At 29.7% G+C, this 20351-nt stretch overlaps 3 protein-coding genes and 1 long non-coding RNA gene across 5 annotated transcripts; 2 read left to right on the forward strand and 2 right to left on the reverse strand.

Annotated features, from left to right (window-relative positions):
- The first annotated feature begins 791 nt into the window (after positions 1 to 791).
- Positions 792 to 3889, forward strand: LOC115714970 (universal stress protein A-like protein). Its single transcript, XM_030643737.2, has 4 exons — positions 792 to 1145; positions 1249 to 1340; positions 2790 to 2908; positions 3580 to 3889. Exons 1-4 carry the CDS (start codon positions 971 to 973, stop codon positions 3656 to 3658), a joined length of 465 nt encoding a protein of 154 aa, XP_030499597.2. The 5' UTR covers positions 792 to 970; the 3' UTR covers positions 3659 to 3889.
- Positions 3890 to 9488: 5599 nt separating this feature from the next.
- On the reverse strand, positions 9489 to 11452 carry LOC133036616 (uncharacterized). Its single transcript, XR_009687188.1, has 3 exons — positions 11099 to 11452; positions 10218 to 10259; positions 9489 to 9736 (listed from the first exon to the last, which is right to left on the reverse strand). It is a non-coding gene; the product is annotated as an uncharacterized LOC133036616 (long non-coding RNA).
- Positions 11453 to 13240: 1788 nt separating this feature from the next.
- LOC115714307 (universal stress protein A-like protein) lies at positions 13241 to 14578 on the forward strand. 2 transcript variants are annotated; one of them, XM_030642957.2, is made up of 4 exons: positions 13241 to 13470; positions 13567 to 13658; positions 13757 to 13875; positions 13968 to 14578. In XM_030642957.2, the coding sequence occupies exons 1-4, from the start codon at positions 13260 to 13262 to the stop codon at positions 14044 to 14046; spliced, it is 501 nt and encodes a 166-aa protein (XP_030498817.2). In that variant the 5' UTR covers positions 13241 to 13259; the 3' UTR covers positions 14047 to 14578. The 2 variants fall into 2 exon arrangements, with proteins under 2 accessions (XP_030498817.2, XP_030498818.2); XM_030642958.2 differs by having other exon boundaries at positions 13779 to 13875.
- A 497-nt stretch (positions 14579 to 15075) lies between these two features.
- LOC115714722 (endonuclease 2) lies at positions 15076 to 19745 on the reverse strand. The gene is made up of 9 exons (XM_030643480.2): positions 19543 to 19745; positions 19275 to 19449; positions 17889 to 17996; positions 17742 to 17797; positions 16513 to 16596; positions 16313 to 16405; positions 16137 to 16204; positions 15395 to 15468; positions 15076 to 15280 (listed from the first exon to the last, which is right to left on the reverse strand). The coding sequence occupies exons 1-9, from the start codon at positions 19651 to 19653 to the stop codon at positions 15186 to 15188; spliced, it is 864 nt and encodes a 287-aa protein (XP_030499340.2). The 5' UTR covers positions 19654 to 19745; the 3' UTR covers positions 15076 to 15185.
- Between the last annotated feature and the right edge of the window lie 606 nt (positions 19746 to 20351).

The raw sequence follows: 20351 nt of genomic DNA on the forward strand, positions 1-20351 counted from the left end.
TTACTAAACTGGAATTGGAATCAGAATAATGGGAGAAATGTATCGATTTAAAATAGAAAATAATCGGAAACAATATTTTATTATGATGTTTACTAAACTGTCCGTAAGGAAAACCAAAATCATATTATTTTGTTTACATAACTAGAAAAGGTAATCGGAATGCTTTAGTTTGACAAAATTGCTATTATTAGAATATGTAATTATTTTCTGTTTATAGATTTTTAAGGGTTATATTTGTCTTTTTCATTTTTAATTAATAAAATTAAAATTAAAATAAATTAAATAAGGAAAGACAAAGGCATTCCCTATAAAAATGGGGTGAACCTTTCCTTTTTTTCTCCCTAATTTGTGTGGGTCCCAGTTTTTCCTTTCCAAAATTTAGTAAACAATTAGTAAACAATTGTATGGGAATCAATACCAAACTATTCATTCTCATTCCCTTTAAGTAAACATGCATTAAAATAGTGTTCAAATTATATATTACACATATAATTATTTTATTTTATAATTATGTGAAATAAACTATTTAAACACTAATTTTTATATTGTAAATTATTTAAAAAAATTTAAAATTATAAAAAAAAATGACTATAATGTACACAAAAATAAAAATAAATTATACTAAATTATTATTCTAAATGCCAAAACAAATGAAAAATCTATCATGTCTTTGAAACGCAAAATCATCCTATAAACTATAATATAAATATTTAACTTTTTTTAATATTTATTATTAATAATTAAATAAAAAAAAGACTTTTTTATTTTTACACTTTAAAACAATTTTTTTTGCAGTTTTACATTTCAAACCGTAAATTTGAAAAAAAAAAATTAAAAAAATAATATAAGGGTTATTCCTCGTAACAAAAATTATGTAGTATTTATATAAAGCATAGCATATAAACACAATTGTGTTATTTTATTTTAATTTTTAGAGAGAGAGAGAGAAAAGATTGATTAAATTGCAGAAATGGAGAAGAAGAAAGTGATGGTAGCAATTGACGAGAGCGATTGCAGCCACTACGCACTTCAATGGGCACTCGATAATCTCCACCACACCATTCTCGATTCCAAACTCGTAATCTTCACCGTTCAATCCACCGTCGATCTCGGTTACATCTTCGCTTCATCTTACGGCTCTGCTCGTACCTCTCTTTCTCTCTGTGTTTATGATGATACTGATACAGATTTAATTTTATGTTAATAATATGATTGATGAGATCTTGAATATTGATTGAATGTTTGTAGCTCCTGAGTTAGTAGTTTCGATCCAAGAGAGGAACAAGAAAGTTGCTGTAGCTCTTTTGGAGAAAGCTACAGAAATTTGCTCTAAACATCAGGTGAATTTGCTTCTCTTTTACTAAATTATGACAATATAAGTTCTTGATTTTCATTGTTTGATTCTGATAATTCTGAATTTTTAATGGTGTGGAAGAAAAAGAAAAGGAAGGATCAGTCATTTATTTATGTTAACCCAAACCCGTCACATGTAAAAAAAAAATCACCGAACCCGAAACCCGAAACTCGTGAACGCAAACCCGATTACATGTAAACAAGTCACCCGAAACTCGGTGAACCTGCCCAAACCCGCTCACTTGTTAAAAAATTCACCTGAACCTGTGTGAACCAAATACCCAAAACTCGTGAACCCGAACCTGGTCTCATGTAAATATGTCACCCGAAACTTGGTCAACTCGCCAATGCCATATAGAGGAAATTACACTCTATATCCTTTTTATATTTTCCTTTTTATTTTTACCCTCTTTTTTAAAGTCTATCATTTTTACCTCTTTTTATAAACATTGTACCAATTTTGCCCCTGTCACTTCAAGATACTCTCCATGTAACTCTCTTATGTCAGGGTATTTTGGGTACAATACATATAAAAAGAGGTATGTTTCAAATAAATATAAAATTAGAGGTAAATTTGATTAATTGATTAATAAAGGGGGTATTTTTCAACTTACCCTTATTTATAATGACCGGACTCAATCCGACCCACCCGTTCTATATGGTTTATCTTTAATAATCGGGTTAACCATGTCGGGTTTGTCATGTCCAGGTCAAACTCGGCCTAAATGTTCAGCCCAAATTTTTCTTTTTTCTTTTCAGGATAATTACATAATGCACTATTTTTTTTGTTAAAAAAATTACATTTTTATGTTTAAAGATTTTTTTTACATTTTTACGGTTTTTCACACAAATAACACGAAAACAACAAAAAAACTACATAAAATAACATCAAAACAACATAAAAAAAATAACATACAGATAACAAAAAATTAACAACAAATTAAAAAAAATATAACATAAAAAGATCGTATTTTCTGTAAATAAAATCAAAAAATCGTAAAAATATTTAAAATTCTGTAAAATTATATTTTTGTAATTTTTTTTGTTTTTTTTATGTATTTGTGAAATAATCCCTTTCTTTTTGTCTTTGTAATTTCCTTACTTTTTATTATGGATTAGCAAACATGATCAACATGAATGACAAGGAAATATATGGACAAGTGAGAATTTAAACAATATATAATGTTGATATTTTGAATGTATTTGCAGTCCTTACTAGCCTTTTTATTTTGAAGTTTTTTTTTTCTTTTGATTTGGTTAACTTCAAAATAGAATGTTCTTTAATTTGGAATACTAAAAAAAGATAATGGATTATGCATTTTCTTATTAAGTATTTTAAGCAAATGACATGAGTGAGATACTGGTTTATTAAATGGTAAGAATAAAGATCAAAGAATCCAACTAAGATAATTTTGGTTTGGTTTGATCTATTACAGATTGAGGCAGAGACATTAACAGAAGTTGGTGATCCAAAAGAAAAAATATGTGAAGCTGTGGACAAGTTCAATATCCAATTATTGGTTATTGGAAGCCATGGTCGTGGAACCATACAAAGGTTTGTCCCAATTACATTTGGTAATCTAAAACTATGTTTTTTGTTCATAATATTGGTCATTAGGCAAAGGCAATGTTTTAATTAAGATGCCATTTGGTTTTATTGCTAGAAAATATGGGGTGGTATAAGAGTAGATTAGCTGATAAAATATGCTTGTTAATTTGGACTTGAACTTGGTCAGTACTTACTACTTAGCTTATCAGTAGGCGGACCTGAGGTGAGGCAAACAAGGCATGCGCTTTGAGTCCCCGAATACTCAAGTCTTGGAATTGTAAAAAAAAAATTAGTATAGATAAAATATTAAATAATAGAGCAATATATCAAAATAATATCTGACATAGTAGTAAAGAGTGTCGTTTTAAAGTAAAGGTCAAGAATCAATTCCCAGCTTTTATCTTTTAATTTTGCTTTTCAGAAATACTAAATGTGTGAACTATAAAAATCTTATAAAAAGTTTTACTATTGCATTAAAGTATTAGAATTATTGTTTTTAATAATTATTAAACTATTTATATAAAGACTCCAAAATTTAATTTTATCTTAAGCTTTATATACCTTAAGACTGTTATTATGTCTGAAATTTTGTAGTAATATTACTTTTTCTATTTCAAATGTCTTTGCATTTTGATTAAAGTGATCTTAACTAATAATTGTGTTTTTGTTTGGATCAGAGCTTTACTAGGAAGTGTGAGCAGTTACTGTGTGAACCATGCTAAGTGCCCTGTTTTGGTTGTGAAGAAAAAAGATTAATTAATCAGGTTGCATATTTTGATGAACATGATTTTTAATATGTAAGACATTGAGTATTCTGATAAATCAAATAATTAGATCAATAAATTACTACCCTGTAAATATATTTTGGTTGTGTTGTGTTGTGTTTGTTTTACTCAATTCTCTGTTATGAGTCCATTTTGTTTTTACAAACTCTATTTTTAGTTACCAATTACTTTACTATATAATAAAGCAAATTTTATGGAAAAATCTCATTTCACCAATTCATTTATTTATTTATTTGTTTGAAAAAATGGCATGAAATCTTATTCTATGAGACTATATATGATTCAATGAGAAGAAATAATAGAATTATAGCTTAATTAATTCATTTTGTTAGAGATAGTCTTTGGGATAATGATATTTCAAGAATATATAAGACTAGTGTTTTATCTTATCTTGATGGGGATCTTTTGTTTCTTGGGTAATAGGTGATTAGTTTTCAATATTTATAAGTTAATCCCTTAACAAATTAGAAATACTACTTAGCTTATCCACTCTCATTACATTTTAATAGTACCTAATAAATTAACTACTATAATGATTGTGAGTTAAGATGCAATGTAAAAACTAAAGAGAACAAACAAGAGTATATGTTTAGATATATGTAAATTTAATAATCTTAAGTTAAATGTACATTATATTGTATGATGGATATTCTTAAAAGGGATGCATCGATATATTTCTATCTATTTTGATATCTAAAATAAGTTTTTAATTAAATTTGTTCTCATAGTCATATACGTTATAATTATTTAAGATATTCTGCAAAATTTTAAAAAAATTCGAAAAAATTTATTACGTGGAAAATAAGATTCAAATATTGTGTTGCACATATAACTATTTTATTTTATATGAATGTAAAATAGACTATTTGAACAATACTTTCTACATTATAAATTATTTTAAATTTGTCAAAATTTTGTAATGTATTTTAAATAACTATAACGCTTCCACTCTTGCCCCCGAAAATTGATCCCGTACTTGCCTCATTAGGGACGGATGCTTGCGGGTAGAATTGTTAAATAACTATAACGCTCCCACCCCTGCCCCCGAAAATTAACCTCCGTACTTGCCTCATCAGGAGTAGATGCTTGCGAATATAATTGTCATCCTTATATAACATATACGAATATAAATAAAATTAAACTATTTTTTTTAAATATTAAAATAAATAGAAAGTATATCAGTACATCTATTTTAAAGAATGTACTGTAAAATGACTCTACATTATATATGTTTATTTTAGTATGATATGTGTTAGAAATATTAATAATAATCAATGTAAAAATAAAATAAAATAAAATTAATTACTAGATACTGCATAAAATTAATTACTAGATATTGCAAAACTTATTATTTTTTTTTCTTAGGCAATTATAGAGATTATAGAGACCATGCTATAACCAAAACCATTGATTTGTTTCTTTTTTTTTTTTTTTTTTTTTTTTTTTTTTGAAAATAAGCGTTTTCGTGTCATTAAATAAACAAACTAGACCTCTCGGTCATTACAGAATAGTTCCACCGGAACCGAGTCAATCGGAATAGCACCGTACAACTTGTGAGTAAAAGCCCAATTCGCCACATTATGGGCAGTAAAATTACAAGTTCTACTAGCAAAAACAAAATTACAACAATTAAAATAGGGAGAGGATCTAGAGCAAAAGGAGACATAGTTCTCAATCGCCCAATGGGACTCCGTCCCATTGAGAGCATTGATGACTATTCTCGAGTCACTCTCCACCAAAACATATTTGAAGCCTTGCTCCAGAGCCAAAGAGACAGCTGAACAACAAGCCGCTGCTTCTCCACATAAAACATCCACAAAATCTAACTGAGTCGTGTGAATCTGAACCACAGTCCCATGATGGTTTACGCTACCTGCTATGCACATACTTTCCAAGCCTACCCTGACATCACAATTTAATTTTATCCACCCCAGAGGAGGAGGCCTCCAAATCCCTCAAAGAAGGGGTTGGGGAAGGCAAGACAACCTCGCTGAAGTTCGCATAAGAAGAACTAATCGAGTCAAATACATTTCAAAATATTCGGGCGAATGTTGTCATGAATAAGCTCATTACGAATTCTCCAGATAGTTTCAACAACAACGAGGCATACAAAAACACTTCCTCCACTCGAATCCCCCTATTATTAAGATTAGGATGAATTTGACCCCGATCCCGAAACTCGAATCCCGGCATTACAAATAGGATATATGCCCCATGGAGAGGAACGCCAAAAAGGCATTGCCACATCAAATGACAAGAAAAGATGTTCCATTGATTCCTCCCTGCCGCATACAAAGGGCAATTGGTATCCTCAATGTGGAATCTTCTTCCAAGCACAGCTCTCATAGGAAGCGCATTAGAGAGAATGCACCACCAAAGGATCTTATGCCTCTCCAAAAGTTTGCTATTCCATAGCTTGTTCCATAGCGCCGGAGCAACCGCACAATGCTGAGCTCTCTCCAAAGCTTGGGACAGATAAGCCGATTTGCAAGTAAATTGTCCTTTTTTCTCCAAAGTCCAAATCCATCTATCATTCCCCAGGCCCGAAGGTTTACCGCCTTTGATGATTACGAACCGTTTCCTTATCAAAAAGTCCAGCTAGTTTTTGGATGTCCCAATCTCCATTAGCGATCAAAAGGTCATCCACACAGTTATCATTGGTTAAGATCCCGCTTCTTGGTTTTGGGATAAAACCTTTAAGATGAGGAATCCAAGGATCCCTCCAAATATTAGTCGACCTTCCATTAGTCACAGATTTACAAGCCCCTTTTACTAAAATAGATTTTGCTTTCACAACATTTTTCCAGAACCAAGAATCCGAGTCTTTGTAGCTACATCTGAGAAAGTCCTTCCCCTTAAGGTACTTGGCTTCTAAAATTTTGCAGCATAAGGATTGAGATCTATTTAATAGATTCCAACCCCACTTGGCAAGGAACGCCAGATTCATCTCCTTCGTTTTCCGAAAACCTAAACCACCCAAAGACTTAGGAAGGCAAAGTTTATCCCAAGCCTTTAGATGGAGACCATGATTTCCTCTTTCAAAACCCCACCAGAAATCTCGGACTAACCCATCAATCCTCGACACCATTCGACCAGATAGTCTTGTTGTTTGCATGGCATATAAAGGCATCGATAAACCCACAGACTTAATTAGGGTAGCACGACCGGCCTTCGACAGAGTCTTAGCCTTCCAACCCTGCAATTTAGAAGTGAGATTGTCCAGAATAAAGTTAAAGTCAGCATCCTTCTGTCGAGACCTGAAAAGAGGCAACCCCAAGTAGTTTATAGCACCTTCCGGTGAATTAATCCCCAACCCTTCTTTTATCCCTCTCCTCAAACCATCAGGAGTATTTTTACTGAAGAAAATTGACGTTTTGAGTTTATTCACTTTCTGGCCAGACCAAGAGCAAAACCTCTCCAAACAATTCCAGACACAATTTGCTTCATTTAAATTAGCCCCACCCACCAGGATAAGGTCATCTGCAAAGAACAGATGGGTAATAATTGGACCTCCCCTACTTAGTTTAATACCATGTATGTTACCCTGCCCAAGAGCTTCTTCCAGAAGTCTCGAGAGAACCTCTGCAGCACAGATAAACAGGTAAGGGGATAGGGGGTCGCCCTGACGGAGGCCACACGATGGCAAAATCTGGCCAACTCGGCCCCCATTCAAGCAAATGTTAAGAGTGGAGGTGGTAATACATTGCGAAATCCAAGAACGCAGCTTCAGAGGGAAGCCAACGCACTCCATAGCGTGGTCAATGAATCTCCAACTCAGCCTGTCATAAGCTTTAACCAGATCAATTTTAATTGCAAAGTATCCTTCCCTACCTTTCTTTCTTTTGAAGGAATGGATGATCTCCTGGACAATTACATTATTATCTTGGATATTTCTACCAGGAACAAAAGCAGCTTGAGTAGGGCAGATTATAGAAGGCAGAATAGGTTTGATTCTATTCGCAACTAATTTGGATATGACTTTATAGATAACGTTGCAAAGAGAAATAGGTCGAAATTGACTAGGGCTCTTCGGGTTTGTGACCTTAGGAATCAAGACTACATTTGTAGTATTTATTCCTTTATGCATATGACCATTTCTAAAAAAATCCGAAACTGCTTCACAGAAATCATCACCCACAGACTCCCAATCCCCACTATAAATTATGTCATTCAATTATATCAATTTATTATTCCAAACTAAGTACCAATATTGCATTTTATAAATCTCCATTTTTAGTTAGGGAACAAAATATGTATGTTATAAGATGACAAGGGCTTGGTGTTTAAAAGGGTTTGTTTCGTGTTAGAAAAGAATATTGTGAGATAAGCAATAAAAAGCAATTGTATTCTATTGGGTGAGAGTGCACGCAACTACATTAACATTATTATTATTATTATTATTATTATTATTATTATTATTGATAATTATTATATTAAGTATAATTATAGGGTTGCTATCATATATATGCTAGCAGTTGAGATGTGTAAATGTAGTTTTGTATAATAGTCCGAAAACTTGAATTATGGAGCCATACCATGGTTGCATTTCACACGCCTTATTTTATCGTATTGTATTTTAAGATAAAATTAAAATTAGCCAAAATAAAAAAACGAATTCGGAATACCAAAAACGTAACTTTAAAAAACAGTATTAATAGAAAATTAATATACATAATTTTGTTTGAAGGATATATATAAATTTAGAAAATTTTATAATGGACCAGTTAAAAAGATATATCGATAATTTCTATTGGTTTTAGTATCTAAAATAATTTTGTATGGTCATGTAAATTATACTTATTTAAAACATCTTGCAAAATTTTAAGAAATTTGGAAAAGTTTAACACGCCGAAAATTACGTTCAAGTTGTGTGTTGCACGCGTGACTATTATATTTTATACGCGTGTAAAATAGACTGTTTGAACATTGTAATCTATATTGTAAATTATTTCGAATTTCTCAAAATTTTGTAAGATATCTTAAATAGCTATAACGTACATGAATATGAAAAAAAAATAGACTAAAATATTTTTTTAGATGCCGAAACAAGTAGAGGGTGCATCAGTACATCCCTTTTAAGGGGGTGCATTGTAAAATCACCCTAGTATAGGGTCGTTAAGAGAGATCCCATCAGTGGGGATGTTTGGTAGTGAATGACATCGTGACACTTGGAGGTGTTTTAATGCTTGAAAAGTGGGTGATTATGTCTTTATTTTCAAAAGTATTTTTTTTAAGGAAGGTTTAAATTTTAGCGTATTTTTTAGTGTAAAAGAGAAGAAAACGATGTTGGAGGTTTCTCAGGGTGGGTTTCCAATTACTCGTTTGAGTTAGGAAGTTGGAGGTTGGTTTGATATTTGAGAGTGGGCTTGGCGTTGGCAGTTTTCAAGGTGAATCGAAATCCCATCTGAACAACGATGTAGTCTTTAACTGATTGATTCACTTGTCCCATAAAAAACTGAACACAACAAAAAAAACATTCTCATGTTTAGTCTTCAACATCACTCTAGTAGGGATGCACCCATTCACAGCCCTCCACACAAATTTTTTAGCCTTTCAAGGAAGGCTTAACTGCCAAAAGTTCTTCCAAAACATCACAATATCCACATCCATGCTACATCACGATTTGCCTATAATAGTTTAAAAGCACTCTTAATTGAATACTTACCCGAAGAGTTAAACACCAAATACCAGTAATCTTCAAAATCGAATGAGACAGCAGAATACCAAGAATACTTGCCGCCTCATTGTAACGCCCTCACTTATGTAAAATAAGATGCCATAAATAAACTGGCGTTAAGATACTAATGTTGCCTTTATTAAAAAAAAAACAATTTTCAAAACATGGGTACCCAGTTGAAAATAAAGTATTACCACTTAGGGAAAAGTAATAGAAAATTTAAACGACAACATCCTCGATAAGTTTAATAAATTTAAAAAAAAAACTTTCAGCGGAAGATGGCCAAGACCACACGCAGTTACATGATCACACGAGATACACCCCATGCTGCCCAGACTCAACTTGTCACCGAAAGCTTACAGGCTTACTTATCTGCACATAGGGGTAAATAAGGGGTGAGCTGCAAAGCCCAGTAAGGAAAAACAAAATACTATGTACCAGCATTCACACATTATAGCACAAACATATACATCAAACATACAACAAACTAATCACAAGTATAAATAGAGGCAGCCACACAAATACTGAAATACCACACACTCACACTCACAATCACACTCCAGCTTCCATACAAATCTGGAGTGTCTTACGTTCTTAACTGTAACGCACTTAACAATAACCAAAGGCACCCTTACGTACACTGCCTCACTTACCACATCACCATACATGTGTGGTTTCCAACCACTTCCAAGTACCTGGAACATGATTAAACAGCCATATACAATTCATCGATAAAACACTATTTCACCGAAACTATCACATTCCACAGTTTCAATACAATTTATTCAAGTAGTCATACTAGATACTCAAACCATATAAAAAGCAAGTATAAAGTATAATTATTTTTCCTTACCTCAACTCCGCTGTAATTAACTCCTACGATACCTTCTAGGCCCTATAACAATTAGTGAAACCCTTAGTCCACCGATAAACTCAATATATTTATTACTCTTACTGTACAGCAAGTTTAGCCTAAAATTTGACTCATAAAACGTTTGAATTAGAAGTCCTAATGTTCACAAAGTTTTTAGTTAATTGAAATACCTTTCTAACGGTATAAAGATCATCAAAATCGGAGCTATAACCTAGGAGTTATGCATGTTTTCTCAAAACAGTTTCTTTAAAATTCTGGATCACGCCGATTTCTGAATACAGCCTAAAAATAAATGTTTTAAAAATAGTTACACCCCGATCTAGACAATACTTTCTTCATAAAAAATGTAGCTATTTTTCTAAGCTTTAAAACGAGATAAAGATCTTTTAAAATGGATCAAAAGTGAGAGAGATATTGAATTTTTACTGAAGACACTTTTTCTGAAATAAAACTTAAAACGAAATATCATAACCGAGTAAAGATACTAACTTTTGACTGGTAAGAACTCCGAATTAGGGAAAGATTTCTTCAAAGAAAATATGGATTATTGAATTATCTTTCTAACAGTACAAGAATCGCTGGAAAATAATAGATATAGAGAGAGATATCACACTTTTACTAAGGCAATATCGAAAAGAAATTTAAAAAAAAAACTGTAATTCGACAGTTAGTGTAAAACATGAATTTTTGACATCGAAATAATCAGAATTAGGAAAACGTTTCTTCATGAAAAATGTAGCCCATTAAATTATCTTTAAAACGGTACCTAAATTACTAAAAACGGACATAGGAGCAGGAAGATATGACAGTTTAAATAAAATGATAGGCTTTCTTTAAAGCAGAGATTGAGAATTCCTTACCTTAATAGTGAAGGGTGGAAGAGTTTGCACTAATTTTTATTTTCAGATCCAATATATGATAGCAGCCTTTGTAGCCACACCCTAGTCAAACCTCAGTAGAAACTTTTACGTAAGATGCACTACGATTTACAAAGAGACCAGACCACAATCACCTTCCTACTCTGATCACTTTCTCTCTCACTCCAATATCACATAAAGATAACAATTTCTGTATAATATATGACTACTACAACTATGATCTTATATATATATATATATATATCTATCATTAGTTGCATCTAATTGGCATCACCCAATTCGAATTTAAAAAAAAATCTCATAACCTCCCTCATATATCTCGACTAAACCAACTAAGTCACTATTCCTCATCAAAAGTAAAATATAAATACATATATATCATTTTAAATCCTTTATTTATCTATTATTTTAACTCCAACCGAAAAGACTATATATCAAAGTCAACTATTCAATTAAAATCACAAAAATATCAACAAACAAACTTTTTTTTTTTTCTTTTCAAATATAGCTTACTAATAGCTTAAATTTCAAATATCAATACAACTTCTACTAAAACAAGGTTCTCATATTTATAATCACAATAATAATATTTATACTTAAATGACATAGTTAATATATAGATTGCCATTATATATAAATTGAGTATTACACTCATTCTCAACAAACAAATCCTTAAGAAGCTCGACATACAAGCTTTTTCACCCACCATAAAAAGACTATTAGCCAATCTAGGATCCAAGCTAGTTAGACTCGAAATTGAACCATTCGGAAGCCACGGATCATGAAATAAAATGGTCTTCTCCCCATTACCAATCCCTTTCCTAGGCCCCTTACGAACCAACTCTTGAACTTCAATGAGACTTCTCTAAATATAACTCAAATTGTCACCAAACTATGCTGAAAGAAAATTCTCATTTTAAAATACCGAGCCTTATGCACTCTTAGAACCAACGAGTCAGGCATAGACAGAAACCACCAAGCTTGTTTGCTCAAAATGGCAAGGTTGAAGTCATGAAGAGAGCAAAAATTCATTCTCCAAACTTCCTTACTACACGATATCCTTTGATCTCAACTCAAGATCATGACACGTTCCCAACAGCAAGAACAGCATAAGAAAAACGCTCATAACATAAGTTGAAAGATTACAAAATAACATATTAACCAATATTTTTAGGTGAAATTATAGGTACCTATTTTTTTTTTTTTTTTTAAAAAAATTTGGGTTATTGATTATAACTAAATTAAGAATATTTTTGTTTATTCAGCCCCTCCAAAAAAAAAAAGAAAAGATAATATTTTTGTCTGCCAAATTTTTCGTTTTCTTTTAAGTATAGCAACTTGTTCATCACAATTATATAATATATAAATGTTAACTAATTAATGAGTACTAAATGACCTAACAGTCACTTCTCCTAGAAAATTAAATCATGTTGACATATCAATTTTACCACACCACACCACCCACCCATCACTTCCTATAAATATATACAATACATGACAGTTCATACACATACAAAGTTACTATAAAAAAGAGCATTATTATCAAGAGTAAGGCTAAAAAAATCTTAGTATTCTCCTATGTATTAACATTATTATTGGTGTAATTAAATATTGACTCCCATATAATTTAATGTATAACTTTTAAAAAATATCGCAAACTAATTATAAGGTGATACGTCTAAAAAGTGTTAAACACTACTAATACTTAATAACAATACTATAATATTAACTATTGTAACATCTCCAACACCATATTAGTATTGATATGGCCTATTATGAGTGATTAGCAATCTTTTATATTATTTAGTAAATCAAAATTTGTAGAACTTAATATTAATTATATCAATAGCATATAAAATTTCTTGTAGTGTTTGACACCAATAAATGTATTGTTATTACCACTATTATTCAATAATTAATAATATTCAATAATAATTATTGAATTAAAATATGATTCAAAACTTAATTACACCAATAACACGTCGCTATAGTATTAAGTACTCTTTGCAGCAATTTATGAGTAGGTAAAGTTTCAAGTCAACAACACCTATTTACCAAGAATTTTTTTTGGCTTTATTAGGACTTAGACTTGTATATATATATATATGTATGTGATATACATATTTAGTCATCAATTAATGAAATGGGGAAGCAAAGAAAAGAGTTGAGGAAGAAGTTGATCATGGTGGGCATAGATGAGTCTGAATTGAGTTATGATGCATTGATTTGGGTTCTTGAAAATCTCAAAGAGTCATTCAAAGACAATCATCTTTTTATATTTGCAACTCAGTCCCTCACAACAGCAGTTTTACCATCATTAGGCTTGGCTCATTTTCACTTCCATCTTTCACCCAGTTAATTATTATATAATATATTATTTTAATTAATAATCTTCTAATTAATTGCTTCATTTTTCTTATAATTTAATTTTATATTTATTTTTTCAACAGCTATGGATTTGATTAGCCAGAATCAACAACAAAACATGAAGATTTCATTGGGACTTTTAGAAAAATCAAAGAGAATCTGTGCCAAACATGGGGTAATAATAATAATAATATTTATGTATTTATATATACTTAAAAAGAGTAATTAAAGGAAAAGATTTGAGTTTTAATAACACATATTTGAGTTTGACAGGTGAAAGTGAAAACATTTACAGAGGGTGGTGATCCTAAAATGGCTATTTGTAAAGCTGTTGAAGAACACAATATTGATTTACTTGTTCTTGGTCAAAAGTCTAAAGGAATCATTGAGAGGTTAGTCAAACTCACATAGAAATATTATTATTACTATATAATTATTACATGGGTTGTGATTAAAAATTAGAATTATTTAATTTATTTTACAGGGCTTTGCTGGGAAGTTCTTTAAGTGACTATTGCTTAAGCAATGCTAAATGTCCTGTTCTTGTGGTGAAGAAGACATAATATATGACATAATAATAGTCCTATATCTTATGTTTGAGAAAATAAGGATTGTATGTTTTATGTTTAATCCTAGTTGATTTGCTTATTTGAAAAAGCTTAAATGAAGGACAATATTTAGTACTAATCGATCAATCACCTTTGAAGTTATTCATTTTAAAGGGATTTAACCTAATATTCGGTTAGAGTTCAAGACACCCTCCATCTTAGGTAGGATGTTGGCGAAATTGGATCTCTCTTACGCCCAAAAAAAAAAAGAGGAGTGATACCGGTAACCCGTCCTGCTCTTTCATCCCATTAGGTTTTTTTTTACAATATTCTTTAGGCAAGTTATGATTTTTTTTTCCCCCCTAAACTTTAACATGTACCAAATTATGGTCTTGAAATTTTTTGGCCGTTAAAAATTCTTCCTCGACTATTGAGATTGTTAAATTTAAAGATTTTTGTCTAATTCATTCAATTTAACTATTTTATATTTTAGTGATTGTTTATGTACTAAACCATGTTGTTTAATTAGACTTTGATGTCTACCAAATCATTCCTCTTGAACTTTTACATGTACTAAATCATGTTCCTTGAACTTTCATCCATGTTAGACTCTTTTTTACTAAAATTAGACAAAAAAATTTGAATCCAACAATCTCAATAGTTCAAAAGACATTTTTAATGATCTTAAAAGTTTAGGGGATATAATTTAGTACATGTTAAAATTCGGAGGATAAAAATCTTAATTAGCCTATTCTTTATAATATTTTACAAAATCTTTATATTTTTTTATTTTACTTGAAATTTTTATAAAACACCATATATCAATTGCTCTAATTTTATTATAAGAAATCTAAATATTATATTTCTAATATATTTTATTTATTTAATTTGTTTTATGTATTTATTAATATTCATGTTGGGAAAGAAAGAAAAGAAAACAACAAAAAATATTAAGCTAAGGGGAAAAGAAAACATTTTGTTAATATAGACATGTGGAAATGAACTTAAAAAAATAGTGAAATAATTCAGTAATTAAAAAGATTATCCAAATCCCATCTTAATTAATAAAATTCCGTACGAACACTCTAATGTCAATTATATTATATAAAATCATAGCAATGTAACACTTAATAATAATAATAATTAATCTGATGTTAACCGAAAATACGGTTGAGAGTTGCAGCCAATCGTACTCCAGCTTCTGCTAGCCTTAAGTTGACTATTGGCAATCGAGACAGGAAATAATCATCTGGAAAAAAGAAAGATCCAACATTAATATCATATTATTAATTAATTAATTAATTAATCATTATGATAAAGGTTAAATAATAATGATTAGAAATGAATTAATTAATTAAATTACCTTCTAACACAGAACCCTCCTTTGCATCTTTATATGCCCAATCACAAGCATACTTGATCCCTTCAGATGCATATCTGCAAATAATTTAAAACCAAAATAAAAACCACTTTTTTAATTAATTGGGGTCAAAGTGGTCATATAAATAATATAAATATATTCAAGAAGAATTTTATTTACACTAAAAATCTCATTTTAATAGTTTTTTCCTGTAATACACCTTCTTAAACTATCTAGCTATATCCCATATCAATTTGGTATCTAGAAGAGTTTTATTTCAATTTTTTTCACGATAGAATAAGTTGTAGCTATTTAAGACCATTTATAAATTTTTAAAAATTTTTTGAATAATTTACAGTGCTGGAAATAAAATTTAAAGTTACCAAGAGTATAAGAAAAATAGTCAAGCGTGCAATAAAATATGTAAATATTATTTTCAACATTGTAAACTACTTAGAATTTTTCAAAAAATTACAAGTGCTCCTAAACAACTACAAAGTATGTGATCGTGAAAAACTAAATTAAAAATTCTCTTCAATAATGAAACAAATAGGAAGTATACCGAAATATTCCTTTAAAGGACAAAAAGATACCGACCTATTAAACGAAAATAAATTATATTTATATAATATAATAAAAAAAATTATATGAAATTTTATTAAAAATAATTTTTAAAAATTATTTTAAATTTTTTTATTATTATTAATATTAGAAACAGAACTTCCCTATATAAAAATTAACTTACATGTCTGGGCATGCTGTGTTATTCAAATTGCAAGTTTCCCAGCTCTTAATCTCATCAGCCCATTCAGTCTTGCATAAAAATAAAATTAGGTGTAATTAATTATATGAATGTAGAAAATAATTAAGATCATCATAAAAAATATATAAGAATTATTAGTTAATTATTTACAAATATACCGTAATATTATGTTCAATGGCTTTAACTAGGCTTTCTACATTGGAGTCATAGTATTTCTCTTCTGCTGTCTCAATTATGCTGGCATCCCAAATCTAAAAAATATTATACAATGAATTAATTAATTAAAATAATAATTAATACAATGTATTAATTAATTATAAGAAGTTAAATTAGTAATATTATTATTATTATTAATTACATGGTGAAGATTTTGTTTCCTTGTGTACCAATGAACATCAATGGTATTGGCTCCTCTGTCTGAGGTAAAACCCACATGTAAAGGCTGCATAAGACACATATATATATATATATACATACATATATTATTGGAAATGTTAAACCATACTTTCAAAGTGCTTAAGCTAATTATTCCTAAGTGCCTTCTTTCAGGCTTGAAAAAAGAAAAATTATTCGACTCTCAATGAAAGCACCAATTGTTAGTTAATAATCCTCTTCGAAATAGGACAAATCTCGAAATGTGCTCTTTGAGTCAGTGTCAAACTCTAAATTGAACAAAAGTTTTATTTTCTCAATCCATATCTAATAATAACTAAACAATTACACATTTATACTTCTTCACACCCTTTACAAATTACTAAAAAGCCTTTGTACTATTTCATAGTGTAACATATGGTACTTTTAAAAATTGTTAAAAATATGTATATTTTTAAGTCTTTGTGTTAGGTTAACTTTAAGCATGGGCCTAGCCCAACTTAGCCCAGCCCGACTCTGGTTCTTAAAGATTTTAAGGTACCTAATAACAATTGTGAATCATGTTAAATAGTTCATTAACTATATATATACAGTAGAACCTCTATTTAAGAATACTCTATTCAAGAATAACCTCTAATTTGTTATAAAAAAATTAAGTCCCAATTTGGGCCAGTTATAAATAAGAATAACCTCTAAATTGTAATTAGTTATATATTTTCTAAGTCTCGTATAATAATTACATCTTTATAAAATATATACATATATTTTGTAAATCTATTTACATAAAATTAATAATTTTATTCTAAATTGTAATATATGTATTATATTTACTTTAAAACAATTCTATTATAATATAGTATTAATAATTATTTATTGTTATTATTGTTACATTGATATTTTTTGATATTTTAATTTTTGTTTTTAGTGTAACTCTATTTATTTATAACCTCTCAATTAGAATATAATTTCCTTAATCCCAAGTGTATTCTTGAATAGAGGTTCTACTGTATATATAACTAAGGTAGATGTAAAATTGTAATATTTCTACTTACCATTCTTCCCTGACTAAGGGAATTAATATAGTTTTATTCTCAATATACTGTTTAATTTTATAACAGTTAATATCATATCATATAAATTATTCAATTATTCTCAATCATGACAATTAATTATAGATCACATATTATTATTATTATTATTGTTATTTGGTCATACCTGATGAATATCACCGATAAAATGAGCAAGGAATAGAAGAGCTTCTGTGAGGTTATCTAATGGGATGGTGATGATAATATTTGGTTAGTAATAATAATAATAATAATAATAATAATAATAATAATAATAATAATAGAATTAATGTACATTGAGATTGAGAGTGGTGGTGATTGTAGGTGAGAAGCTGAGTAGTGTAGTTGTTAATGGCCCCTGCAACACACCTTCCTTTGCTACCATCTTCATCCTTACAATCCCCTAATTAACAACCACATATCTCATCAACTCATTTATATTTCTTAACATAATAACAATCAATCTATTCACTATTAATTTTTATTTTTGGTGAATTAACTCTATTTAATATATATATATATATTTAAAAATTAATAAAAAAATATGTAATTTTTAAAAGAAAAATTATCTTTTGGGCTCTAGCTTAAGTGGAACTTAAGCGCAAGTCTAACTTGTCTTAAGCCGAGATCAGTCCTTGTTGCACATATGGGCCTAGAACCCAACATACCCTCTGAGCCTGTTCTTGAAAAACAACTAAAGCGATGGTTCGGGTGTATCTGGTAACACTAATAGATGGGTTCAAAATCTTTGAATTTAAGTAGCATTCATGTTCGGGTGACTGTACTCGTACTGGCTATGTTTGTTAGGAAAAATGGAGAATAGAAAGTATAAAATATAGAAGGATGGAGAGTATTTATTTATGAAATTATTTGTAATTGCAAATAATTGAAGAGTGAGAGTGTGAAATTGCGGATTTGGAAGAATTTACTTTCCATCCAACTATCTTTTGTTTCTTGCCAAATAAGTAGATTATTTGTCTCATTCAATCTCTCTCTTCTCCATCTACTCACTTCTCCCTCTTACGGTCTTAGCTAGGGCTAGGGCCCAAATACAAAAAAAATACTTTTTAAAAAATGTATATATTTTTTAATATTTTTTGAAAATACCATTTATCTTTATTATTAGGATCCAAAATTTTTTTGGGATAAGTTGAAAAATACCTCTTTTATTCATCAATTAATCAAATTTACCTCTAATTTTATATTTATTTGAAACATACCTCTTTTTATATGTATTGTACCCAAAATACCCTTACATAAGAGAATCACATGGAGAGTATCTTGAAGTGACATGGGCAAAATTGGTACAATATTTAAAAAAGAGGTAAAAATGATAGATTTTTAAAAAGAAGGTAAAAATAGAAGAGGACAATATAAAAAGGGTATAGAGTGTAATTTCCTCAATTTTTTTTTACCTATAGCCCATTTCAATTCAAAATCGGCCCTACCTCTTACTAAACATAGTGCCAATGCATATACAGGCGGGTTCGGTAAGCCTATTCCCACACCCGATACCCACCCAATACTCGACATTCAAACTCAAACACACCCGAAATCTATCCAAATATGCAGATCTAACATATATAAGTTATCCAACCATATATTTTTTTTTTATATTGTAATAATTATTCGAAATTTTCTGAAAATAAGTTATGTAAAGTAGTAATATTTATATACTTACTGTTGTAATCGTATGAACAAAGAGAGTCAGGAGTGTCAATAAAATGAAGAGCAGAAGACCAATGATACCTAAACTTAACATGATCTGCCCATGTACATAACCAACCCAATTCACTCTCTCCACTTCCTGATACCAATTCCTTCACACCATTTTCAGCTTCTTTGCTCAACCGACCCTGTTCATTATTTTCTTCTTCTTTCAAATTAATTATTACATTGAAATGAAAAAAAAAATGAGAAAGAGTTACTAGTTACTAGTTACTAGTTACCTGAGCAATCCGGCAAACTGTATAATGACCATCATTTCCCCAACCATGAATAAGGGCTGGAAACATAATAAGCAAAGACACTAAACACAATTTAACCCACCAATTCTCCATATCTAAGACTTGGGTTCTTCTCTGTTTTTGTATGTATATTTATATTCACTTGATATTTGGTATTTAATGAGATTTTTTTAATTTTGAGGGTGGTGTGAATAGCATGAATGTAATATCCAATCATGGATTTTTTTTGACTTTGATTGTGTCCATATTTGCATTCAGACCAATTCAGTAGTTGTTGTTATTTTGACTAAAATGACCTTGGGAGAGACTAGAGAGTGTAACTTTAAGACTAAAAGTTGAGGGTTATTTTGGTCAAATGAAGAAGAAAATATTGAGAAGGAAAAAAAAAAAAATTGAAATTGTTGATAACGCCATAATTAATCAATATTTAATAATGAAATTAATGCTGTTTAACTTTATAAGGAGATTGATATATAGATAGATACAGTTTTATCTTTTTGTCACCTTATTTTTATAGGTTTTATATTTCTGTAGGATTACATTTTTCTATGATTGTTGATTTTCATCCGTTAACGTTGGAGTGGTGATAATTTTTTTGGATGGGTCTAAATAATCTTAATTTGGGATTTCTTAAGGATTCATAAATAAATTAATAATAAAATAAAATTACTTGTCTTAATATAGTTAATTATGAAAATAAATTATTGAGTTATTCTGGATTTTTTTTTTTTAATGAGATATGAAATCATTAATTGGGATTTTTATTTATTTAAATCCCATATTAGAAGAAT

Source organism: Cannabis sativa, chromosome 4 (genome assembly GCF_029168945.1).
Source record: "Cannabis sativa cultivar Pink pepper isolate KNU-18-1 chromosome 4, ASM2916894v1, whole genome shotgun sequence".
Taxonomy (NCBI): Eukaryota; Viridiplantae; Streptophyta; class Magnoliopsida; order Rosales; family Cannabaceae; genus Cannabis; species Cannabis sativa.